General features: G+C 50.3%; 1 protein-coding gene across 5 annotated transcripts in view; it reads right to left on the reverse strand.

Annotated features, from left to right (window-relative positions):
- PNPLA7 (patatin like phospholipase domain containing 7) overlaps window positions 1–25,057 on the reverse strand; it is a 63,194-nt gene that overhangs the window by 18,455 nt on the left and 19,682 nt on the right. For all 5 annotated transcript variants that reach the window (XM_042963419.1, XM_042963421.1, XM_042963420.1 and 2 more), the window contains 7 exons: window positions 18,343–18,420; window positions 17,309–17,514; window positions 15,836–15,967; window positions 14,664–14,787; window positions 14,047–14,160; window positions 9,956–10,025; window positions 5,800–5,949 (listed from right to left, as the gene is read on the reverse strand). In XM_042963419.1, the coding sequence (XP_042819353.1) occupies window positions 5,800–5,949; window positions 9,956–10,025; window positions 14,047–14,160; window positions 14,664–14,787; window positions 15,836–15,967; window positions 17,309–17,514; window positions 18,343–18,420 (874 nt within the window). The remainder of the gene's footprint in view (window positions 1–5,799; window positions 5,950–9,955; window positions 10,026–14,046; window positions 14,161–14,663; window positions 14,788–15,835; window positions 15,968–17,308; window positions 17,515–18,342; window positions 18,421–25,057) is intronic.

Genomic DNA, 25,057 nt, shown 5'->3' on the forward strand with positions numbered 1-25,057 from the left:
CAATGGGTAAGGGGCATTAAGGAATCTACTCCTGAAATCACTGTTGCACTATTTAACTAACTTGGATGTAAATTACAAAAATAAATTAAATAAAATTTTTTTTTAAAAAAAGAAAATTTGGGGGCGCCTGGGTGGCTCAGTCGGTTAAATGTCCAACTTTGGCTCAGGTCATGATCTCACGGCTCATGGGTTCAAACCTGCTTAGGGCTCTGGGCTGACAGCTGGGAGCCTGGAGCCTGCTTCGGATTCTCTGTCTCCCTCTCTCTCTGCCCCTCCCCTGCTCACACTCTGTCTCTGTCTCTCTCTCTCACAAATAAATAAACATTGAAAAAAAATTTTTTTAAGAAAAAATGTGGTAAATTGGTCTGCATTAGAATTAAGAACTTCTGTTTGTCAAAAGACATCATTAAACGAATAAAAAAGCAGGCCACAGACGGGAAAAGATACCTGCAATATTAGCATCCAAAAAAGGAACTGTACTGAGATTACACAAAAAAATACCCATCAACAAGGAAAAGATGGCAACCCAATAAAGATACTGGGTGACTTGACAGGCACTTACAGAAGAGGGTGTCTCCACGGCCAATAAACAAACTTCTCAGTCAGTGGGAAATACAAATTAAAGCCATAACGAGACACCACTGCACACTCACCAAAGGGCACAGAGGCAAGACTAACCACCCAGAAGAACAGGCCACACACCTTCCCAGAACATTCTCCAGGACTTTATCCACGGGCGCCTGGCTGGCTCAGTCGGTGGAGTGTGCGACTCTTGACCTCAAGGTTGTGAGTTCGATCCCCACGACGAGCATGGAGCTTACTTAACAATAACAACAAAAAACTTCACAACATTCTCTAGGACACACTGTATGTGAGGCCACAAAACAAGTCTTAATAAACTTTAAGACTGAACCCTACAAGTATCTTTTCTAGTCACAATGGCATGAAACTAGAAATTAGTAACAGGAGAACCAGAAGATTCACAAATATGTGGAGATTAGAAAACAGCCCTGAACTACCCACAGGTCTAAGAAGAAACTGCAGAAGAGATTAAAAAAATACCCTGGGACCAGTGAAAACATAAACACAACATTCCAAACTCCAGGGGCAGCTCACCAGGAAAGAAGAGGGGACCCAAAACTATAAACGTGCAAATGCACAGATCAAGGACCTAACATTATACCTTGGGAGAGTACCAACTAAACCCAGAGCAGACAGAGGAATGAAATAAGAGATTAGAACAGAGATAAATGAAAAGAATAGAAACACAATAGAGAAAATCAATGAAACCAGAAGTCTTTTTTTGAGAGAATCAACAAAACTGACAAACCTTCAGCTAGATGAATAAAGGAAAAAAAAGAGAAGACTCAAATCACTAAAATCAGAAATGACAGCAGGGGGACATTACTGATTTTACAGAAATAAAAAGAAGCAGGGGCTCCCAGCTGGCTTGGTTGGTGGAACGTGCGACTCTTGAACTCCAGGTTGTGCGTTCAAGCCCCACGTTGGGTGTAGAGATGACTCAAAAGTAAAATCTTAAAAAAATAAAAAAACAACTATGAATAGAAAGAAACTTCCTCAGTATATTAAAGGCCATACATATAAACCTGAGCTGACATCACACCAGTGGCATGAGAAAGCTTTCCCCTAAGACCAGGAACAAGAAAGGGCGACCGCTCTCACCACTTCTATTCAACGTTGTGCTGGAAGTCCCAGCCAGAGCAGTTAGGTGAGAAAAAAATATATAAGACATCAAAATTGGAAGAGAACAGGTAACATTATCTTAGCTCAGAAACAACATGATCTTATATGTAGAACATCCTAAAAAGTCCACCCAAAACCGTTACAACTAATAAGAGAAGCAGCAGGACACAAAAACAACACACAAAAGTCAGTTCTCTTCCTATACAGTGACAGAGGTTAAGGAAGAGGTTAAGAAAACAATTCCATTTACAACAGGATCAAAAAGAGTAAAACACTGGGCACCTGGGTGGCTCAGTTGGTTAAGCGTCCAACTTCGGCTCAGGTCATGATCTCACAGTTCATGAGTTCGAGCCTCACGTTGGGCTCTATGCTGACAGCTCAGAGCCTGGAGCCTGCCTTGGATTCTGTGTGTCCCTCTCTCTCTGCCCTGTCCCCCATTTGTATTCTGTCTCTCAAAATTAAATAAATGTTAAAAAAAAATTTGTTAAGTAAAATATTAGGAATAAACTTAAACTTGTACACTGAAAACCACAAAACATTGCTGAAAGAGATTAAAGAATTGACTTAAGAACATGGGAACATGTCCTGCGTTCATGGGTTGGACGAGTGAATATTGTCACAATGCCAGTACCGCCCAGAGTGAACCACAGATCCAGCGCAATCCCTGTCAGAATCCCAACGAGTTTCTCACAGAAATAGAAAAGCACGTCCTGAAACTCCTGCGGATCTCAAGGGACGCTGAACAGCCAAAACAACCCTGCAAAAGAACACAGCTGGAGGCCACCTGCGTGGCTCAGGTGTGTTAAGCATCTGACTTCCGCTCAGATCATGATTTCACGGTTCCTGAGTTTGAGCCCCACATCGAGTGAGTTCAAGCCCCACTTCTCTCTTTCTCTCTCTCTGCCCCTCACTCACTTGCACTCTCTCTCTCTCTCTCTCTCTCTCTGCCCCTCACTCACTTACGCCCTCTCTTTCTGTCAAAGGAAAAATAAAAAAGGAACAAAGCACACTTCCTGACTTCAAAACCTACTACAGAGCTACCGTAATCAACACAGCGCGGTGCTGGCATGAAGACAGAATGGCCCAGAAACGAACCCTCACATGGATAAAATGATTTTCAGGAGGGTGCCAAGACCACTCAATGGAAGAATGGAGTTTTTCAACAAATGATGGTGGGGCAACTGGATATCCATAAGCAAAAAATTAAACCTCTACCTAAACTTCACACCTTTTACAAAAATTAGCTCCAAAACAGATCATAAATTTAAACGTAAAACTTTTGTAAGCCTTTTGGTTTTTTTTAAGTTTATTTATTTATTTTTGAGAGAGAGAGAGACAGAGAGCACGAGGGGGATAGAAGCAGAGAGACAGAATCCCAAGCAGGCTCCATGCTGTCAGCACAGAGCCAGACGCGGGGCTCGAACCCACAGACCATGATATCATGAGATCATGACCCGAGCTGAGATCAAGTCGATGCTTAACTGACTGAGCCACCTAGGTGCCCCAACTTCAAGTCTTTTGAAAAGACACAGGAGAAAATCTAGGCCCTAGGGCTAGGTGCAGAATTTTTAGAAATGATACTGAAAACATAGTCCATAAAAGAAAAACACTGATAAACTGGACTTCATCAAAATTGACAGTTCTGCCTGTGAAAGCCGGGAAGCAGCAGAGGAGGGAGCAGCGCGTCTGCAAACCACAGACCCGGCAAAGGACCCATATCTGGAGTACATAAAGAATTCTCAAAACTTAGGGCACCTGGGTGGCTCAGTTGGTTAAGCGTCCTGCTTAAGGCTCAGGTCATGATCTCACGGTGCCTCAGCTCAAGCCCCATGTTGGGCTCTGTGCTGACAGCTCAGAGCCTGGAGCCTGCTTCAGATTCTGTGTCTCCCTCTCTCTCTGCCCCTCCCCTGCTTGTGCTCTTTCTCTCTCTCAAAAATAAACAAACATTCAAAAGAATTCTCAAAACTCAACAGTAAGAAAATAAACAACTCACTCAAAAAGGAGCAAAAGATAAGAAGTTATGAACAGATACTTGAGCAGAGAGGACCCACACATGGTAAGGAAGCATAGGAAGAGACACTGAGGGTCGTGAACCACTAGAGAACCCAAATGGAAACCGTGATGTGCTCTCACTACCCACCCATCAGAGCAGCAGACATAAAAACCAACGGCAGCTCCCAGGGCTGGCAAGGACGAGGAAGAGCCGCCTTCTAGAAGGGTCAGCAGCTCTTCAGGACTGCACACACATCTATCACACTCACCACATGCCGAGACGTCTTTCCAGAGAAATGGACACTCACAAGTATACAAAATCCTTGACACAAAAGGTCACAGAGCTTTATTCACAAAACCCCCAAACCAGAAGAAACCCAAATATCCTTCAACAGGTGAAGCAACCAAGTACATTCAGGCTATGTCTCCACAGTGAAAGGGAGCAAACTACAGACAGGTGGCACCATCTGAGCCTAGAGAGCCAGTATCCAGAGGTCATCTGCGTAGGACTCCATTTTTATGATACTCTCAGAATGATGAAACAGAAGCTGCCAGAGCAGAGCTGTGGAGGGGCAAGGGGCGGGGGTCTGTACCTGGAAGGGCAGGGGATGGTGTTGGTGAGAGTCTATCTGGAGGGGTGTGGGGGTGTCTGTACCTGGAGGGGCAGCAGGGGGCGGGAGGGGTCTGTACCTGGAGGTGGCAGCAGGAACACATGGGAGCCACAGTGGCACAGAGCACATGCACCCATGCATACACATGTCACAGCCAGTGACACCTGAAGGCCCACAGACCCCACAAATGTCTATCTCCTTATCCTGACTGGGTGCGACAGTTACATAACCTGGGGGAATGGTACATGGTCCTTTCTACTATCTGCAACTTCCTCGGAATCTGTAATTATTACAAAATAAAGTTTTTGTTTTTGTTTTTGTTTTTAAGAAAGGGAATAAGCTTTTAGGAAAGCAAGATATCCCTGCTATACAACTTGGAGATGCTCTGTGTGTGCAACGCCAACGGGAGATGAATGGGGTTCCCCACATCTGGAGTATTTGTTACGAAACAAAGATCAAGACTGACAGGGCAATGAATGCCTTCTGTATTTTACAATTTTGTCTTCAGAATAAGTTTTAAGTACTTATAGTAGAACCTTCCAACTTTAGTAATCTTTTTTATTTGGTATTTATTTAATGCTTTCTATTGTCAAATGTCTACATCGAGTAGAGAACCTTTCCACGTGGTATTAAAACATACACCTTTCTCACGTTGTTTCATGACAGTGATCTAATGCTCACTGCATTTATTCTCATGTCATTCTTTAAAAGACAACCCCGGGGCACCTGGGTGGCTCAGTGGGTTAAGCATCCGACTTTAGCTCAGGTCATGATCTCACAGTTCATGATTTCAAGCCTTGTGTCGGGCTCTGTGGTGACAGCTCAGAACCCACCTCAGATCCTCTGTCCCCCTCTCTCTCTGCGCCCCCGCCCATCCCCGCTTGTGTTCTTTCAAAAATAAAATTAAAATTAAAAAATAATTAAAAAAAATAAAGACAACCCCTGAAATTTTCAGCATTACCATATCACAGAAAATCGATTTACTATTACTATAGTTACTCACAATTATATGAAAACTTACAAATAAAGTGTTAAGAATACATAACACTTTATGATTTGGGGAGTTCCTAAGAGTTCTCAGGAATTTCAACTCCTTGTTTTTGAATTCTAAAGCTTAACAGCTGTCAGGAATCTGGAAACACTACCCAAGCTCCCTGACCTCAACTGAGGGCATTTTCCACGCTGTCAGCCAGCTCCTGCAGCCACAGAGTCGCCTCCACACAGGGAGCCCCCAACCATGCCGGAGGAGCAGCTGCAAGGGGCGGGTGACACAGGCTCCCGTGACACAGCGTCTGCCATCAAGACCCTCAGAAAACTCCTGGTGGATGCTCTTCCGCTCCTGTCCTCTCCCGAGCACCCCCTCCCCGCACCCCCCGCCCAAGGCTTAGCTGTGAGGACGACACTAACTGCACTTGCAGAAGGAACCGGAAGGACCAAGAAGCAAGAAGAGGAGGGCTTGAGCAGATCCCAGGTGGCCTCGGGCAGGACTCACCGATGGCACCGAGGGCGTGCTTGAGCTCCAGGGCAAAGGCGGTGAGGGGCACATCCTCCGACACAGGCATGACCGCCACCGTGGAGAGGTTGCTGGCAGGGTTCCCCGAGTCCCACTTGCTGCCTGCAGTGTGTAGCCCAAACTGGTGACCTGCAAAACACAGGGTCGTGAGTAGGCCTGAGGGGCTGGGCGGCTCCCGGGCAGTCTGGAGGTGTGCCTAATTGTTTCTAGATGGCACCAGGGCACGGGGGCCTGGGAGAGAGGAAAGGGCACCGGGGCTTGCTCCAGGCCCGCACAGTCCGAACTTCTCCTGCCCACCCAAGGACCACCCTGCCTCTCCGCTGGAGTACCAGCCCACACCGTGAGCACCTTGCGTTTCACACACACGAGCCTCAGGGGAGACTGAGAAGACAGACACAGCACACAGGAGAAAGCACGAGGCCCGGAGTTAAAATGCTCTGCCATGTGAGGCCCACCTCCTGCAGTAAGAACGACTGGGGGCAGGGGTGGGGGAGGGGGAGGGGGTGGACAAGCCAGTGCAGGTAGAACTTCCGGTCCCTGAGGCCACGGACTCTCTGTCCTCCAGAAGTGCCTCCCTGGGGCCCCCGCAGCGGCAGGGAAGGAGGCAGCAGATGTGCTGACCCACAAGGTCATTAGTCAGAGGGTCTCTGGAAGTTTATTTCCAACAACAGTCACTACACGGCCAACGGCACCTCCTATTTTCACGGAGGCAGCCAAGGGGGGCAGCCTCTCCCTCCCGCCAGCCACATCCCAGGCAGACTCGGGTCTCCCATAGACTGGACACGCCGAGGGCTCTCTTGCTGGCTCCCTGACTGCTTGTTGCCCAGCCAGCTGCCTGCCACGCCCCGACCCCTGACGTGCACAGCCAAGCGTCTGCACAGGCCACACCAGAGGGCCCAGCTCCTCCAAAACAGAGTCCATTTCTGACTCTGCTCATCTTGCCCCGGGTGAGGAGTGGCGGTTCTTGAGCAGTGGAGTGTGGGTCCTGGCGCGGCCTGACCCAGAAGCCAGAGCGAGGGGATGTAGGACAGCAGAGAGAGGGGGCGGCTCAGAGCTAATCTGGGGCAGGGAAACACAAGGGCTGCGAGCTGGTCACTGTCTGCACACAGGGTGGCAGAGAGGCCCCTTTGTGCCAGTTTCCCTGAAGCTTCTCCTCTGGGAAGCCCCCTCCTCTGTGTCTTTCCCAGCAACCTCTGACATCAGCATCCTCTGTCTGAGGCTGAACCAAAGGGGACCCTCTCGCTAGCTTTGCGTGGCCTTCTCTGCCTCCACCGGAGGCACTGGGAGGTCCTGGTTCTGGCTGAAAGGGAGACGAGCAGGATGCCCCACCTGCCTGCCCCAAGGAGGCTGAGAAGGGTGCAGAGAGCAGGGCCCACTGGCTGGGTCCCGGACCCCTGGGAACCACCTCATCAGCGCCACCAAAGCTGTGGCGTCCCTGCCCCTCCCCACCTCCCCAGCCAGGCAGGGTCCATCCATCCCTCCCAGCCAGGTGCTGCCTCCAGGGATATTTTCCAGGGCCCCTGGCACTAAGCAAACACCTGCCTGGGGCTACACACACAGTGGGCTGGAGCCCTCCAACTCTCCACACCCTGCACTGGCAAGTAGGGGTGCACGCCCACCAGAGTGGGGAAATCACAGAGAGAAGAGGGGGGGAGAAGGAAATCTCTAAACCTAGCGTGAAGTCCTGGGCTCACCGCCAAGTGGCCTACGCACAAAACCAGCCAGAATCGCACAGCAGAGGCTCTGAGAACAGAATATAGTACAGAACAGCAGCCAGCCTGCCTCCACAGTGGCTCTAGGGAGCACACGAGTAGGGCAGACCGCAGGAACAGCGCAAAGGCCTGGAGAATTAAATTAACATTCAAACTGTCAGGGCCAGGACATGCTCTGCGAACATAAGCACGCCGACAGTCTGTTATAACAGAAGATTTAAATGAGAACCAGCGTGTCATGACATCACGCCCAAAATACAGGATATAATCCAAAATAACCAGGTTTACCAAAAGCCAGGAAAATCTCACCTGCAACATCAACAGACAAAAGTGACAACATGTCATGGAATTTGGAATTACTTGACAAGGATGATAAAGCAGTGATCACAACCAGCTACAAACAACAATCACGACCAGTAACACCGATGCAGAAATATAATGACTGAAAAAAAAAAAAAACTCTCTGGATGGGCTTAAAAGCAGAATCAGGAAGACAGAGGAAAGAGCCAATGACCTTGAGGAAAGATCACAAGAAACTACTCAATCTGAACACTGGAAGAAGGAAAAAAACCCACCATGCCCAAGAGACCTCTGGGACAATAACAGAAGGTCTAGCATTTGTGTCTGTGGATTTCCGGAAGAGCAGAAAGAGTAAAGAGCTGAAAGAACATTCGAAGAAATAAAGACTGAAAACCTTCCAAGTCTGGTAAAAGATATAAATCTGTAGATTCAAGAAGACGAGCATTTGGTTTCTAAAAATTAAGGACAAAGACAAAGGCTTGAACACAGCCAGAGAGAAAGGATGGTGTAGAGATGTGGGAACAAGTCACGTCTGGGCTTCGCAGCAGAAGCCGTGGCGGCCGGAGGACGGCACAGCCCCCAGGGGCCGTCAGCACGGTGGCACATCCAGCAAAACAGCCTTCAGGATGAAGGTGAGAGAGGGTCTCAAGACGAAGGGAAGCTGCGAGAGTACGCAGCCAGCAGACCTGCCCTGAAAGGACCATCACGAAAGGCACTTCTTCAGACAGAAGGGAAGGGTCACCAGGATGAAGAGTGACAGAGTGGGAAATATTCTAGATGATTCTCCCCTCAAGCTTCAAGATCATGTTTGACGGCTGAAAGCCAAAATTACGACACCGTGTGAGGGGCTTCAACGTGTGTAGAACAAGGGAGAATGATGGGACTGGAACGGAGGTGAGGCCCCTGCAGCCCGCCCTCAGGGACAGCGTGTTGGTACTAGATGGCCGGACGGGAAGGGGCGGGAACCGCAAGCCCACAGCAACTGCTGAAGATGTGGTATGAGGTCGCACCCCAGAACCACGACCGATGAATAGGAACGGATTACTCAAAAAGGCTGAAGGAGCTCAAAAGAAGACAGAAGGAGGCATCCAAGTAACAAAACAATGAGAGGGGAGAGCAGAGAACAAATAATAAAATGACAGGTATAAACCCTGATGTGAGTAAATGTATTAAAGGCAGACGGTCTATACACAAATAAAAAGAAGCTGTCAGAAGGGGTGACAAACACAGAACCCAACTATGTGCCTCCTACAGGAAACCTGCTTCCCACCTAACTGTACAGGTGCTTGGAGGGGAGACAGACAGACACACGCCTCCTGTGTCCACCCTGGACCGTGCAGTGGGACCGCATTGGAAATAGGGTCTTGGCAGATGCAGCTGGTGGAGATGAGCTGTGCTGGACTCGGGTGGCCCCACCCTGCTCTGCTGTCCCCCCCAGCACATTTGTGCACCTCCATCCTTCCACAAGATGCGGTACTGTGCCCAGCGCACTGCACCGGATGGGGGGCGGGGGGAGGACATAGTCCTGGCACAGGAGACAGAGCTAGGGAGGTGTGGGGTGAGTCAGGGGATTCAAGTGAAGTGGGAAAGGGGAGCTGAGGAGCAGAGGGCACTGGGGTGGCCAGGTGGGTGCAGGGCTCTGATGAAGGGGCTCTGGCAGAGGGGCTGCAGGCCAAGGGGCAGCAGGTGGTCCCAAAATAGTGAGGAGGAACCAGTTGCTGTTGAACAGCACAGGGGATCTAGCAAGTATTTAAAAGCGCACATTCTCAGAATTAGAACCAGAACAGAACACATAAGCTGGCAGGAAAAGTCCCAGCATCAGGGAATTGTTTCACCCGCTCAGACAGGCCAGACTCCCTCAAGTACCTGCCCCAGTGCTGGGTTCAGATCCGTGCCATCCAGTGGCCAAAAAACAGGGGAGGCCCCAGGGCTTCCCTACCATGCTGCCTGCTGCCAGTACCCATATCAGCAAACCCCAGCGCCTTCCCCACCAGCTCAGAGCTGCCCCACCCTGGCCACCACACCCCTCCTGCCACCCCTTCTCCCCTCGCTTCCCCCACTCCCTCCAGGCAGGGCTCCAGTGAGGTAGGCAGGGCTCCCAGGAGCCAGGCCCAAGGACATACCAGAAGCAGTTCCCTGTTGGAGGCTGCCCAGAATCTTCTCACCCAAGAGATGAATCAGCCGAGTCACAACCTGGGGGCAGAGAAAGAAAGGAGACCACACATTTAAACCAAGAAGCGAAGCACCTTGGATCCACATTTTCAAAATCACTACTTCTGTAAACCCCTCTGGGCTGTGGGCTGTGGGTAGTGTGGTTGGCTGGCTAGTCACCTGCAGGTAGGACCTAACTCTATAGGGTGCCTTCCTAGAGTCCACTGCAGGCAGCAGGTGTGAGGGGCACATGCCCTGTAACCTGGAGCCTGTCCCAGAGTCTCCTTTTACTTCCAGGGCATGAGAGCACCAGAGAAAGCCACAGCCACCTCCACAGGCAGGCCAGGAAGGGCTTCCATAGAGCCAAGGGCTCACTATGTGCTCCTGAGCGGGCCAGACCTGGGCAGGACACGGGATGAGTATGACATGACATCCAGGAAGTATTACATGGCTACATTAATGCTAAATGTCATAGACAAAGTATTTAAGGTTGGAATGCCAAGATATTTACAATTTACTCATACATACTTTCACATAAAGTCAGATGTTTTCATTGCTAGGGTTTATACTATGCAGGCGGCCTACCACTGTAGCTCCTAGATGCAGTCCAGGGCCACTGTGTAAAGAGAAGCTGCTGTCAGCTTCAGTAAAACCTAAATTATATCAGAAAGCAAGCTGAAGACACTGATGAGGTCCCTTGGATGCTGCCTGTCTGCTGTCCTCTGCCTTTCCAGGCCTCAGCCTCTGGTTTGCTTTCTGACCATCTACAGCCCTGAGCTCTGGGGCTGCCCCTGGAAGGAGCCGGCTGAGACCTTAGGCTCCAGTAACCAACAGCCCTGGAAAACCGACTCAGAGAGCCTCTCTCACCCCCACGATGCTGGAGTCAAAGACTCATGCACGAGGCAAGTGAAACTGTCCACATTTTAAGGTGTGAGACAAAAAACAGTTTGAGCAGTGGTCCAAAACAGAAACTAAAAAGGAGTCTGGTTTGTATAGAAGTAATCTAGCAACAAACTGTTGCTTGGAGCTAATTTTAAAACCACACGTTATTGTGGAAAATTTCACGATACACAAGGGCGAACCCCACCCTCCATCACCCAGCCACAATCAGTTCACACACACACACCTGAAAAGGTTTGAAGCCAATCCCAAACACAGCATTTTATCCATTAATATTTGAATCTGTATCTCTAAAAGAGCCTTTAAAAACATACACATGGTATAATTATCACAGTTACAAATTTATAATAATTCTCATTAAGGCTAATTTAAAAAGTGATCATTTCTACAGCAAGTGAAAAAGGTTCAAAATAAGCCCACGAACATACGAAAAGGTGCTCAACATCTCTGGTCATCAGGGAAATTCTAAGCACAAGGAGAGCCATTTCCTGTGGAACGAACGAGTGCAGCCACCAAGTGCTGACGCCTGGTGACAGGCTGTGTGCTGCTGGGGCCATGAACTGGTACAACCACACGGGCAACCACATCCAACATATGTCTACCCTCTGACCCGGCAATGCCAGTGTCAAGTGGTTCCGAAGAGAAACGAAACATGTGCCATGAAAATATTTCCAGAACAGCCTCAAGCTGGGAACAACCAAATGTCCATCAACAGGACAGATGAGTGCACCCTGGCGCAGGGTGGGACACTGCTTTGCAGCAAAAAGTACATGTCAACAGGACACAGACCTCAGACACCACACCGGGCAACAGAAGCCGGACAGAAAACACTTCGTTTACACAAAATCCAAGCACAGACACAGAGAGGACGGTGGTGGTGGGTGGCGTGCTGGCAGCAGCCGCCCCACGGGGCCGAGTGGCCAGCGGTCCCCTGTGTTGGAGGGCACCAAGCAAGCCCGGGATCTAGGCCAGGCCAGTGCCTATGGGAGAGCACACACGGTGGTAGTCAGCCCAGTAGCAGCCAGCGTGTGATGGAGAAGCATCGGGACGCACCACGAGCTCCTGGGAGCTGCACATGGGTGAAGTCTGTAGGCCCCCAGGGGAGTGGGTGTGAGCAGAGGGTCTTTCTATGGGCCCACCAGGGAGGAGCCCTGCAGAACAGGAAGCAGCTGGCTCCCCCTTGCTCCCAGTGATCGCGTGGCCGCTGGTGGCACACGTACTGGCCCTGGCCACCACCACCACTGTTCTGCCATTCACAGGGGTGTCCTGGTGCTTAGATCAAGGCCCTCAGACTTGGGCCCAGATCCTCCCACAGATCACGGGCTTGCAGAAGTGCTGAGGGAGGGAAGATGCGGGCGTCAGCCGTGGGCAGGTACAGGGGGAAGTAGAAGAACTGGGGGGGGGTGGGCAGCGGCTTGGTGTGGGGTAATGCGCTGCGGTGGTGGGGGGGTCCTCGAGGGAGGAGCTGCACACACTCCTAAACAAACAGCTCAAGACAGGAGCAGATGTTCTCACTGCTGGAGAGGGAGAGGCTGGCACGGAAAGGGAAGACCCTGGGAGCTCCAGCAGAGTGACCAAGGGCTCCGGGCCAGAAATGCACATGGCACGACAGGACTAAAGGGTCCCCAGAGACCAAATCTGGGACACGAACAGCCAAATGAAAGATGACAGTAAAGGATTACAAACTATCTAAACGGAGCCAGAATATACAGTGGCATGCCAAGGGGGTGCAGTGCCTACCCCAGCCAACTCTGTGTGCCCACAAGAAAAGGTCCTGCTGGGCAGGTGGCCCCCGGCTGCTTCCCCAGGGAAGGCACCCTAAACTGTTCACAGAAAGACATCCATTCCCTCGTTTCCAACTGGGAAAGACTCACCCTATCCCACGTAGGACACAGCAGGGCCACGTCCTAGGTGCTCCCAGCTGCTGGAACCAGGAGGCTGCCCTGGGCTGCGTGGGCCCCACACATGCACACAGTTCCTCATGTGGCTGTGCTGGTCTCAACTCACATGCTCCAGTCCACCTTGTAAACCCTCCACTTTTCCACAAACAAGATACCTGTTTGCTGCAAATCCAACTTTTACTCCTTTCCCAAACTTAGGCCAATTGTTTCATTTTTTTCAACCTTTCCCGTCAGGTGACGAGGGGCCTATCTTGTTTTGGACTTGGGTGTTCTGGAATAAAGGTTTCTTCACTTCCATTTTATTTAGAGTGTTTACTACCCGTGGCTGAATTTTGTCAAAAGCCCTGATATAATCGTAAGAGGAAGACTTCCTTTTGACTTTTTCCCATAATTAATTACATTTTAATAGTTTCTCAACATTAGGCTAATATTCCTTAAACAGGCCCTAATCAAATACATATTTTTTATAGGTGATTTGCTCACATTTAGAGTATTTGTAGCACTAAGAGAAATGACTGAAAGTTTTCTGCATTTTTATCAAGTTTTGGTGCTAAAGTGAAAATAACTTTGTAAAATAAACTTGCTCTGTTCCAGAGCAGAGATGTCTGCACGAAACGCGCACACGGTGCTGATGAGGAAAGAACAGGCCATCTCTTCCTCCTGCAGCGGCTCTGCTCCCGATCCTCCTCCAAACCCCCGGGCCCGAGGCCCTCCCATTTCCCAGGCCGCACACTTACTGCTTCTAAGCAGGGAGACGAAAACCAGCCATTCCATCTGCCCCGGGAGCAGAACAGACTCCCCTCCGTCCACTGCCTGGACCAATGGCCACTCGCCCAAGCCTGAATCTGCCTTGTCCAAAGTCCGAGTCCACTTTTCCCAAGAAGCACAGCAAGAAAGCCCCCACCGCGAAAACCACACTTGCATCGCGCCTGTTCCTGCCTGTCGTGAGATCCCTCACTGGTTTTCAGTATCACCTGTGACGTGGCTCATCTTGTGGGAGGCGCCAGGTGGCTTCACTCGTTGAGTGCCCGTGTACCCCTCCCACCTCCTGGCAACACCCAAGCCACCTGCCCCAAGGCCCTTATCCCCACGTGCTGGTCCATACTGACACCTCCTTGAAAACGGGCAACGAGCCTGCTTCAGGTCACTTCGATCTGTACCCACTCTGGTACTCAGAAGGACGTAGCCCAGGGTCAAGTAATCCCGAGTTCCTGGTCTGGATGTCCTGCTTTCCTAAGGCAGCCCGGAACAGGAGTGCTTACCTGCGGGTACCTGCGCTTGATGGATGTCAGGGCTCCCGCCGGAAGCTTGGCCAGCTCTGAGTCCCGAACGGCATGCACTGTGGTCGCCCTGGCCTGGTGGGTGAGCGTCTCCACCTGAGGAAGAGAAGCTGGGGAGGTGCTCACGCCCTCCAGCCCTGTAGGCCCAGCCAGCCACACTCTGAACGCAACCACAGGCAGAGCACGCGGTGGCCCTTCTGCAGTGCGGCATACAGGCGGGAAACAGGAGGAAAAGGGGCTCGTCAAGCCACCCCTGAAGTGCTGGAGGAGCGTCAGTGACAGCCTGCGACAGGGTGAGCATCCAGCAGTACTGGAACCTGCCTGAGGCCAAAGGGGCCGGGCATCCCGCAGGGCCTCATCCTACACAAGGTTCTCAGAGGGGCTCCCAGCTCCACCCGGCCGGCTGTCCTCTCTGGAGACCTTCAGGGATGACCGTTCCAAGCCCTGGTGCTGCAGCCTGGGTGAGAGCAAGCACGCCGGCCCCCAGGAAAGGCATGTCCCACATGAGGCCACTTGGAGGGCCCCCTCCCCACACCCAGGTAAGGAGCCAGGAGTCACCCTGGAGCAGGGCCTGGTGGGGACAGGGAATCTGGCCCTACCACACCGATGAGGTCTCCGCGGCCATACTCCCCCGCTAGGCGCTTTTTGCCATCATCCTTGCGGATCACAGAGCGCAGCCGGCCACTGAGGACGATGTAGGTGCAGTCTGACCTGTCTCCCTGCCTGTGGGGACAGAGGCCGATGGAGCAGATGGGGCAAGGCCGGGAAGCCCTCTACCATTTGAGGTGGCAAATAAACCAATTAATTAAAAAAATATAATCTTGGGGCGCCTGGGTGGCGCAGTCGGTTAAGCGTCCGACTTCAGCCAGGTCACGATCTCGCGGTCCGTGAGTTCGAGCCCCGCGTCGGGCTCTGGGCTGATGGCTCGGAGCCTGGAGCCTGTTTCCGATTCTGTGTCTCCCTCTCTCTCTGCCCCTCCCCCGTTCATGCTCTGTGTCTCTCTGTCCCAAAAATAAAAAAAAATAAAAAAAAAAACGTTGAAAAAAAAAAAAAATCTTCTCACTAAATTTTTTTTGGTTGGGAAAATACTGTTATTTTCCATCAAAAAATACATACGCTAACGTATAAAGGGCTTATTGTGATTTTTAAGCAAATGATCATTCGGGGCGCTTGGGCAGCTCAGTTGGTTAAGCATCTGACTCTTGATTTCGGCTCAGGTCATGGTCTGGCAGTACCGTTCGCGAGTTCGAGCCCCTGTGTCAGGCTCTGCGCTGACAGCGTGGAGTCTGCTTGGGATTCTGTCTTTCTCTCTCTCTCTGCCCCTTCCCCGCTCACGTTCTCCCTCTCAAATAAACTTCAATAAATACGTCAAAAAATACATAAATATTTTAAATGTTGTTGATTTTAATTTTCAATACCATAAAAAGCCCGTGCAACAGCCCGTGTCTGTGTGAAACTCTGGACACAGCTGCTGCTGCGACGTGGAGCTAAGAGGCCAGACGCTCAGCACATGAGCACCTTCACACAGGCTGTGCTAACATCCCATCTGCTGGGCCATCTTAAAGGAGAGCCTGCATTTGCATACGTTGATAGGGAAAGATGCCCATGAAAAAGTGTGTGTGTGTGCGTGTCTGAGTGTGTGCGCACGCACACCGTGGGAGGAGGGCCAGGAAGCACGTGGGTGTGGGGACCTCAGGGAGCAGAGCCAGAGGAGTTGGTCTTCCCAGTGGAGACACTGCAGGTGACAGACCTGCATGCCTACGGGCCCCACCTGTACACTGCGCGCCCGGCCTCCACCTCCATCCAGTCCAGGGCGAAGTCGATCTGCCGCACGAAGGACGACACCCGCTTGACGACGGTGTGCGCCACGCCCAGGACCACCGTTGGCTGCTTCCGCATGATTCTGCCAAGCCCGCCCAGAGTCACTCCTGCTCCAGCAAGACCTACAGCCAACCCTTCCGGTGCTACCCCCTTCCCTCCAGGCCACAGCACTTGGAGCTGGCGGGACCTGTACCCACACTTATCAAACGGTGATGCCACGTAGCAGGTGACAGGGACACAGGCCCAGGGCTAGGACAGAGCTCAGCAACCACTCAGCCACCTGCTCCGATGTGGTCTGTGCATGCCCCACAGCCGCCAGCAGCTTTGGGAGAGTCTGTGGAGGCCCCTGCCAGCTGCCATCGCCCCCACAGATGTGCTCCGAGTACAGGCCTCATTTGACGTCTCACCCCAGCAGTGGGATGCAATGTGCCATGAAGACCAGAGTGGGTGTGGAAAAAGGGCTGAATGGGGGCACAAGAGTGAGGGTGAGGCTGAGAGGTCAGAAGGCAGTGGCCACGCAGGACCTTGGGAACGCTCTGGGTCGATTCTGGGCGTGACAGAGTAATTGGCAGGCTCTGGCCGGCAGGAACACAACAGACCCAATTCCCTGGTCGCCGTGTGTGAACCAGCTGCTGGGGACGAGGGCAGCAGCAGGGTGTCCCCTATACTGTGAAGGCTTCTAGAAGGAGCAGCAAGGGCACGGTTAGCTCAGGGGCGGCAGGCTGGGGCAACTCCAAAACTCTGCCTGAGCAAGCGGCAAATAGAGTCACAAGTTACAGAGAAGAGAAAAATGGGAGCAGGAGAAAACTGGGGGGAAATTGGCAGTTCGGTTTTGGACAATGACTGAGGAAGCCCCTGAGGCACTGCAGGGGGTGGTCAGCACATCAGGCCGACACAGGGGCCAGGAGGGGAGTTTGGTGGGAGCCGTGAATTTAGTACATAAAGGCCCAGGGTTAGTTAGATGAGCTCTCTCAGGACATGAGTCAGACGATGTGTGCAGGGCGGGAGCTGCCTACGACACACACTGTGAGCCCACAACACACACGCACACAGGGGTGACGATCAGGCTCCCTCAGCAGGCTGAGGACACCTCTGGGCCTGAAGGGGCTGGACGGGGTGGACAAGGGTCTACGTCCAGGCTTAGGGATGATCTGGACTGTCTTCCTGAAGAGGACCCGAAGCTCTCTGGGCCTCCAGAGGCAGGGGGCATGGTGGCCACCCCACAGGGTAACAAGCCCTTCCTGCTACTTCACCCCACTGACCTCACCTTTCTCCCTGGAACTCCTGTCTCCTTGGGTGTGAGTAGGGCTAGAGGCAGGGCCCCGAGAGGTGCCTGACGTGGGCCCCACAACAGCCACCCGCACAGGAGCCACCCAGGCCGGCCTGGCCTCACGTGGCAGGTCGAGGCCCAGCGGGGACTCACTCGTAGAAGTGGGCCTTGGAGATGGAGAGAAAGCTGCAGTCCCTGTTGGCCTTGATGGTGAAGATGAGGGGCTCTCCCGTGAGCACTGCCAGCTGGCCCACCATCTCCCCCGGGCGCACTACGAATAGGCAGGTGTCCTCCTCACTGTCGATCTTCCGCTGGTACACATGCAGCAGCCCCGAGACCACAAAGAGGATGTTCACGTCCTAACCAAACAAGGGGTGTGGGCTGGAGACCCCTGGGTCCGGGCAGTCAGCGCAGCAGCACCATGGGGGCTCTGCGTGGCGGGGCCAGGGGGCGGCCCAGGAACTTCTTCTCCTCTGCCTGTGCTGTCTCATGTCACTGTTCCTGGGCACGGGCTCGTGCTGCCTAGGAGCTCTGTCCCCCAAGTCCTGCCCCTGGGTCTTCAGCTGGCTGTGGTCACCTGGGCCCGTGTAGTGACGCTCCAGCAGGTACACGGGCACAAGGGTGGAGGGCCCATGCTCAGTCTGCTCTCCCAGCAAAAAACACCTGTTTCACCAAAGCTGCTCTAAGAGCACACTAAACAAAACACCTTCCGGCATACTGGTGCAGGGGCCACAGAAGACCCAACTCCTACAAAGAGGGACACCCAGACCACCCAGCAGCAAGAGAGACGAGCTCCCAGGAGGGCAGATGCCATGGAGATGATCCCTGCCTGCCCAGCACAACAAGGCTTTCAGAATCAGAAATTAGGTTCATTTATTTAGAAAAATGTATTTTTCATCTGTATTTGGACTTAGGAATTGAGAAAACAAAAGCATGTCCTCTGCACCTAGGAGCTCAGTAATGACCCTCACACATATGCAAGCACGCGTGCGTCTGTGAGTGTGCACACGCACCCCACAAACAGGGCGGGCTCAGTGATTCACAACATGGCTGTAGACACCTCCACAAGCCCCACGGGAAGAGCACCCTCAGGAACAGTGACAACAGACCCTGCATCCTGTCCAGCACTGGCTACAGCACTGGGCAGCCCTGGTGGCCACTCCCTCCGACCATGGCCTTTTGCTCACCTGGTCTCCCTGCCTCGACACCACCGTGCCCCCCGGAACATGGAGAAGCGTCACCCGGCCATCCAAGAGCGAGGTGTCCTAAAAATAGGAATGCAAGTACCAACACAAGAGAGCACGGACACTGTCTGAGGACGGCTGCCAAGGCGGACCCTGCACAGCCACCCACATCACACTGGTACCATTGGCACAGGACTTCAGACATCAGACATGGAGCCCCCTCGCCTTGTGAACTTGACCTCCAGGAGCCCAGCTGGGCTCTCATAGGAAATACCCAAGAAGAATGCCCTAAACGCCTTTAGGCCTCCGGTAGAGGGAGGGACAGGATATTGTCAAATACTCCAGAGGCTTCTGTGCTCTTCACAGGCCTGCCCGCAGGGGAAACTGCTTCAGCACAGCCTGACCTGCTGGGGCTTCATCAGGGCTTAGCTGGCCAGAGGAAGGGGAGTGCCCAGCCCCAGCCCACGTCAGCCATCTTGTGTTCCCTAAAGGGTTGGGGGTGACCCTGAGACGCACTGGGAGACTCCAACGCAGAGGCACAGGCCCCACTGAACACAGACCACACGGGACCCATGGCCCTCCCCTTCCTTCCCCTCCCCACTCCTCCCTATATCACTCAAGAACTACTGACAAGAGTTCCTTCTCTTTTATCATTAATGATACCTTTAATATAATAAAAGCTATTAAAAGCGGCAACTGAAAACCATCAATCTTTTCAAAGGTGCACAGGGTTACTGTACGGTCAGGTGGCAGCACAGCTACTCTCCGGTATGAATGAGATGCTGAGGTGCAGAGTCTGGGTGGCCTTGCTAGGCCTTGCGCTGACTTCCCAAGTGAGGAAGACACCCCCTTCCCCTCTTCCAGCCAGAGGCTACCTGGAGCCTGCGCAGAGAAGGTGCAGGTGCACTGTGGCAGGCCTCGTCCCCCCTGTGCTTTCTCAGAAGCCTAGAAAGCAGGCCTGGGGCGGGGGGGGTGGGGAGGGTGGGGGTGGTGCTGTGCCCCCTGAAGCCAGGCAGGAAGCCACAGATTAGAGCCCAGGTCCCACACCCCGCCAGGCTGGGCTGCAGTGGCAGCAGCTATGGGGCTGAGGAAGGGAGAAACCCAGCCCAGCTGCACCTCCTGGATCTGCCAGGGGAGCAGAGGGAAACTGCAGCTCCTCTGACGCGGGACATCACACCCAGCCATCGAGAAAAAACCACGAGGCACACACAAAGGCAAAAACACAGTCTGAAGAGACAGAGCAGCATCAGAGGCAGACTCAGACCTGGCAGAGGTGTTGGAATGATCAGAGTAGAATTTTAAACAACTGCGGTTAACATACGCTAAGGGCTCTGTGGATCAAGTAGGCGGCATGCGAGAACACATGGGCAGTGGAAGCACAGAGGGAGAAGTCTCGAGAACCAAAGAGAAAAGCTGGAGATAAAGACAGTATGGCAGAGAGGAGCCCTCTGATGGGCTCATTAGCAGACTGGACTCACTGAGCAAAGACTCTTGACACTTAAGGACACAGCAACAGAAACTCCAAAAGTGAAACTCCAGCAAACAAGCAAAACTGTAAACACAGAGCAGGATCCCCAAGGGCTGTGAGACAACGACAAAGGTGTGACACACATGTGAAGGGAAGGCTAGGAGGAGGGGGAGGAAGAGAGAAAGACACAAAAGAAATAACTGCAACAATAATGACTGAGAATTCCCCCAAATGAATGTCAGACACCAAACCACAGACCGGGAAGTCAGAGAACACCACACCCAGGCATACAGATCATTTCAACGCACAGAAGGTCCAAGACAAACGAGGGTCCTGAAAGCAGTCGGAGGGAAGAGGTGCCTGGCGGTCTCAGTCAGTTTAGTGTCCAACTCTTGGTTTCAGGTCAGGTCATGATCTCACACTTTGTGGGTTTGAGCCCCGTGTCAGGGATTGGGATTCTCTCTCTTTCCCTCTCTCTCTCTGTCTCCAGTTCGCTCACCCTGTCTCTCTCTCTTATAAATAAATAAACAAACTTGGAGGAAAAAAAAAAAAAAGAAGCTGGAGAGAAGAAACCCCTGAGCTACGGAGGAACAAAGAATTACACCTAACTTCTCGGAAATGAACACGAGCAAGACAAAAGTAAGTCAAATATTGAGAGTGTTGAGAGAAAAAAACAGAGAAAACCTGGAATTCTGCACCCACTGGAATTGCCCTTCAGACATGAGGGGGTGATGAAGATGCTGCCTGACGCGCACAAGGGGGACTCTGTTGCCAGCAGACCTGCCTGGAGACATGTTGAAAGAAGTTCTTCAGAGAGAAGGAAAACGATACAGGTCAGAACCTCGGATCTACGTAATGAAAAGAGCACTGGAGGAGACACGTAAGTGAAGGGAAAATAAAAACTTTCATTGTTCTTATTCTTTTTTTTGTAAGATTTAAAAAAAAATTTTTTTAATGTTTATTTACTTTTGAGACAGAGAGAGACAGGGCATGAGCAGGGGAGGGGCAGAGAGACAGGGAGACAGAATCCAAAGCAAGCTCCAGGCTCTGAGCTGTCAGCGCACAGCCAGATGCAGAGCTCAAACTCACGAGCCACGAGATCATGACCTGAGCCGAAGTCGGACGCTTAACCGACTGAGCCACCCAGGGGCCCCAAGATTTTATTTTTAGGTAATCTCTATACCTAGCACGGGGCTCGAACTCACGACCCTGAGATTAAGGGGTGCATGCTCCACGGACTGAGCCTCATAGTTCTTATTCTTAATTGATCTAACAGGCAAATCTCTTCAAAATGGTAACAGCAATAGCAACAACGTACCTGGTTATGCATGCCATGATGCTCCAAGTGGTGGCCAGTTAGGGTTACCTGGTTCTAAGCTCTCACACTCTACAAGGCAGTATCGTGTTTAAAAGGAGAACTCAGAAGCTGTCAGAAGCCGGGGGCAGAGACCAATATACATATTTCTTAAGATGTCAGGATAATTTGAAAGTAGACTAGGGTTAAATGCAAATATATACTGCAAGTTTAGGGCAACCACTAAAAAAGTAAAAAAGAAATATAAAACGGATAAGCCAAAAAAGGAGGAAAAACAGATGATACAAAACGCATATAATCACAAAAAGCAAAAAAACAAGAAAAACGCGGGCAACAAATCGGAAACAGTAAACAATGTAGTAGGTAATAACCTACACATCACTTACACATCACTTACACAGTAAACAATGTGTAAGGTAATCACTTACACATCAACGGTCTGAATGCACCAATTAAAAGACAAAGGTTGTTGGCACAAAAACAGACACTCAGACACTGGAACAGAATGGAGAACCCATAAATGGACCCACAAACGTATGGCTGACTAATCTTTGACAAAGCAGGAAAGAACATCCAATGGAATAAAGACAATCTCCTCAGCAAGTGGTGCTGGGAAAACTGGACAGCAACATGCAGAAAAATGAACCTGGACCACTTTCTCACACCATACACAAAAATAAACTCAAAATGGATGAAAGACCTAAAATTAAAACAGGAAGCCATCAAAATCTAGAGGAGAAAGCAGGCAAAAACCTCTTTGACCTCGGCCGTGGCAACTTCTTACTCAACACATCTCCGGAGACAAGGGAAACAAAAGCAGAAAGGAACTATTGGGACCTCATCAAAATAAAATGCTTTTGCACAGCGAAGGAAACAATCAGCAAAACTAAAAGGCAACTGACGGAATGGGAGAAGATATTTGTAAATGACGTATCAGATAAAGGGTTAGTATCCAAAATCTGTAAAGAACTTATCAAACTCAACACCCAAAAAACAAATAATCCAGTGAAGAAATGGGCAAAAGACATGAATAGTTACTTCTCCAAAGAAGACATCCAGATGGTCAACCGACACATGAAAAAATGCTCGACATCACTCATCATCAGGGAAATACACATCAAAACCACAAGGAGATACCACCTCACACCTGTCAGAATGGCTCACGTTAACAACTCAGGCAACAACAGATGTTGGCGAGGATGCGGAGAAAGAGGATCTCTTTCGCACTGTTGGTGGCAACGCAAGCTGGTGCAGCCACTCTGGAAAACAGTCTGGAGGTTCCTCAAAAAACTAAAAATAGAACTACCCTATGACCCAGCAATTGCCCTACTAGGTATTTATCCAAGGGATACAGGTGTGCTGTTTCGAAGGGGCACGTGCACCCCCATGTTTATAGCAGCGCCATCGACAATAGCCAAAGTATGGAAAGAGCCCAAATGTCCACTGACAGATGAATGGATAAAGATGTGGTATATATACATGATGGAGTATTACTCAGCAATCAAAAAGAACGAAAGCTTGCCATTTGCAGCTACGTGGATGGAACTAGAGAGTATTATGCTAAGTGAAATGAGTCAGTCAGAAAAGACAAATATCATATGACTTCACTCAGATGAGGAATTTGAGATACAAAACAGATGAATATAAAGGAAAGGAAGCAAAAATAAAAATAAGGAGGGGGGACAAAACATAAGATACTCAAATACAGAGAACAAACTGAGGGTCGTGGGAGGGGTTGTGGGTGGGCAGATGGGCGGATGGGCTAAATGGGTACGGGGCATTAAGGAAAACACCTGTTGGGATGAGCACTGGGAGTTATACGTAGGGGATGAATCATTGGTATCTACTCCTGAAATCATTATTGCACTATAAGCTAACTAACTTTGATGTAAATTAAAAACTAACTAATTAATTTTAAAAAATAAACTAGGGGGAAGGCAGAAAAAAAAAAGACAAAGGTTGTCAGACTAACTACAAAAACAAGACCCAACTATATGTTGTTTACAAGAAATCCACTTTAGGGGCACCTGGGTGGCTCAGTTGGTTAAGCGTTTGACTTCGGCCCAGGTCATGGTCTCACGGTTCGTGAGTTTGAGCCCCACATCGGGCTCTGTGCTGACAGCTCAGAGCCTGGAGCCTGCTTCGGATTCTGTGTCTCCCTCTCTCTCTCTCTCTGCCCTTCCCTAGCTCATGCTCGCTCTCTCTCTGTGTCAAAAATAAATAAACTTAAAAAAAAACCCACTTTAAATGTAAAGACACACATGGATTAAAAGTAGATGAATAGAGAAAAGAAAACAAAGCAGAATCAGCTATATTGATTTCAGAGGATGAAGCAGACTTCTCAGAAGGAAGATTACCAGGGATAATGAGGGACATTTCTGAGTGATAAAGGGGTCAATTTTTTTTAAGTTTATTTATTTATTTATTTTGAGAGAAACAGAGACAGCAAGAGATGGGGAGAGGCAGAGAGAGAGAGGGAGAGAGAGAATCCCATGCAGACTCTGCACTGTCAGCACAGAGCCCAATGTGGGGCTTGAAATCACAAAACTGTGAGATCATGACCTGAGGCAAAATCAATCTGCTTCAACCAACTGAGCCACCCTGGTGCCTCTAAAGGGGTCAATTCTTGAAGGTGTACCAACCCTGTACATGAGGTGCACACCTAACAACAGAACGTTAAAGTGCATGAGACACAAACAGAACCGCAGGAGAAACAGACAAATCCACTATTGTAGATGGAGACTCAGCCCTCTCGGTCAGAAATGCAGACCCAGCTAGCAGAAAATCCGTAAAGACGCGGCTGAGCTCAACAGGATCATCCAACAACTGGCATAATTTATCATCTATATTACTTCATACAAAAAAGCAGAATACAGTCTTCCCACGCGGAACATTCACAAAGATAGCCCATGCCTTGGGGATAAACCACATCTTCATAAATTTAAGGAAATACAAATGATACAAAGTCTGCTCTCAGAGCACAATAGAATTAAGTGAGAAATCATAACAGAATGATAACTGAAGAGCCAAAAATACTTGGAAATTACACAACACCTCTTTTTTTTGAGAGAGAGTGTGTGCTCACGGGCAAGAGCAGGGGAGGGGCTGAGGGAGAGGGACAGAAGAGAACCTTAAGCAGGCTCCACGGTCAGCATGGAGCCCGACCATGAAATCATGACCTGAGCTACCCAAATGCCCCTAAACAACACATTTCTAAACAACACATGGGTTAAATAAGAAATCTCAAGAGAAATTTTATTAAAAAAATTTTTTTAATGTTTATTTATTTTTGAAAGAGACAGAGAGCAAGCAGAAGAGGGGCAGAGAGCGAGGGAGACACAGAATCCAAAGCAGGCTCCAGGCTCCAAGCTGTCAGCACAGAGCCCAACGTGGGACTTGAACTCACGAACCGTGAGATCATGACCTGAGCCGAAGTTGGATGCTCAACCAGCTGAGGCATGCAGGCGCCCTCAAGAGAAATCTTAAACAAATTTTTAACTAAATGAAAATGAAAACACAACTCAAAATTTGTGGGATCCAGCAAAAGCAGCATTTAGATAGAAACTTATAGCACTGATTGCATAAATCAGAAAAGATCCAATATCAATAATCTAAGCTTCCACCTTATAAAATTAGGGAGGGGCTCCTGGGTGGCAACTTCTGCTCAGGTCATGATCTTGTGATCCATGAGTTTGAGTTCTGCACTGGACTCTATGCTGACAGCTTGGAGCCTGGAGCCTGCTTCAGATTCTCTCTCTCTCTCTCTCTTTCTCTCTCTCTCTCTGTCTCTCTGTCTCTCTCTCTCTCTCTCTCTCTCTCTGCCCCTCCCCTGCTCACACTCTGTCTCTCTCTCAAAAATAAATAAATATTAAAAATAAAATAAAATAAAATAAATAAAATAAAATAAAATAAAATAAAACAAGGGGGAAAAGGTA

Source organism: Panthera tigris, chromosome D4 (genome assembly GCF_018350195.1).
Source record: "Panthera tigris isolate Pti1 chromosome D4, P.tigris_Pti1_mat1.1, whole genome shotgun sequence".
Classification (NCBI taxonomy): domain Eukaryota; kingdom Metazoa; phylum Chordata; class Mammalia; order Carnivora; family Felidae; genus Panthera; species Panthera tigris.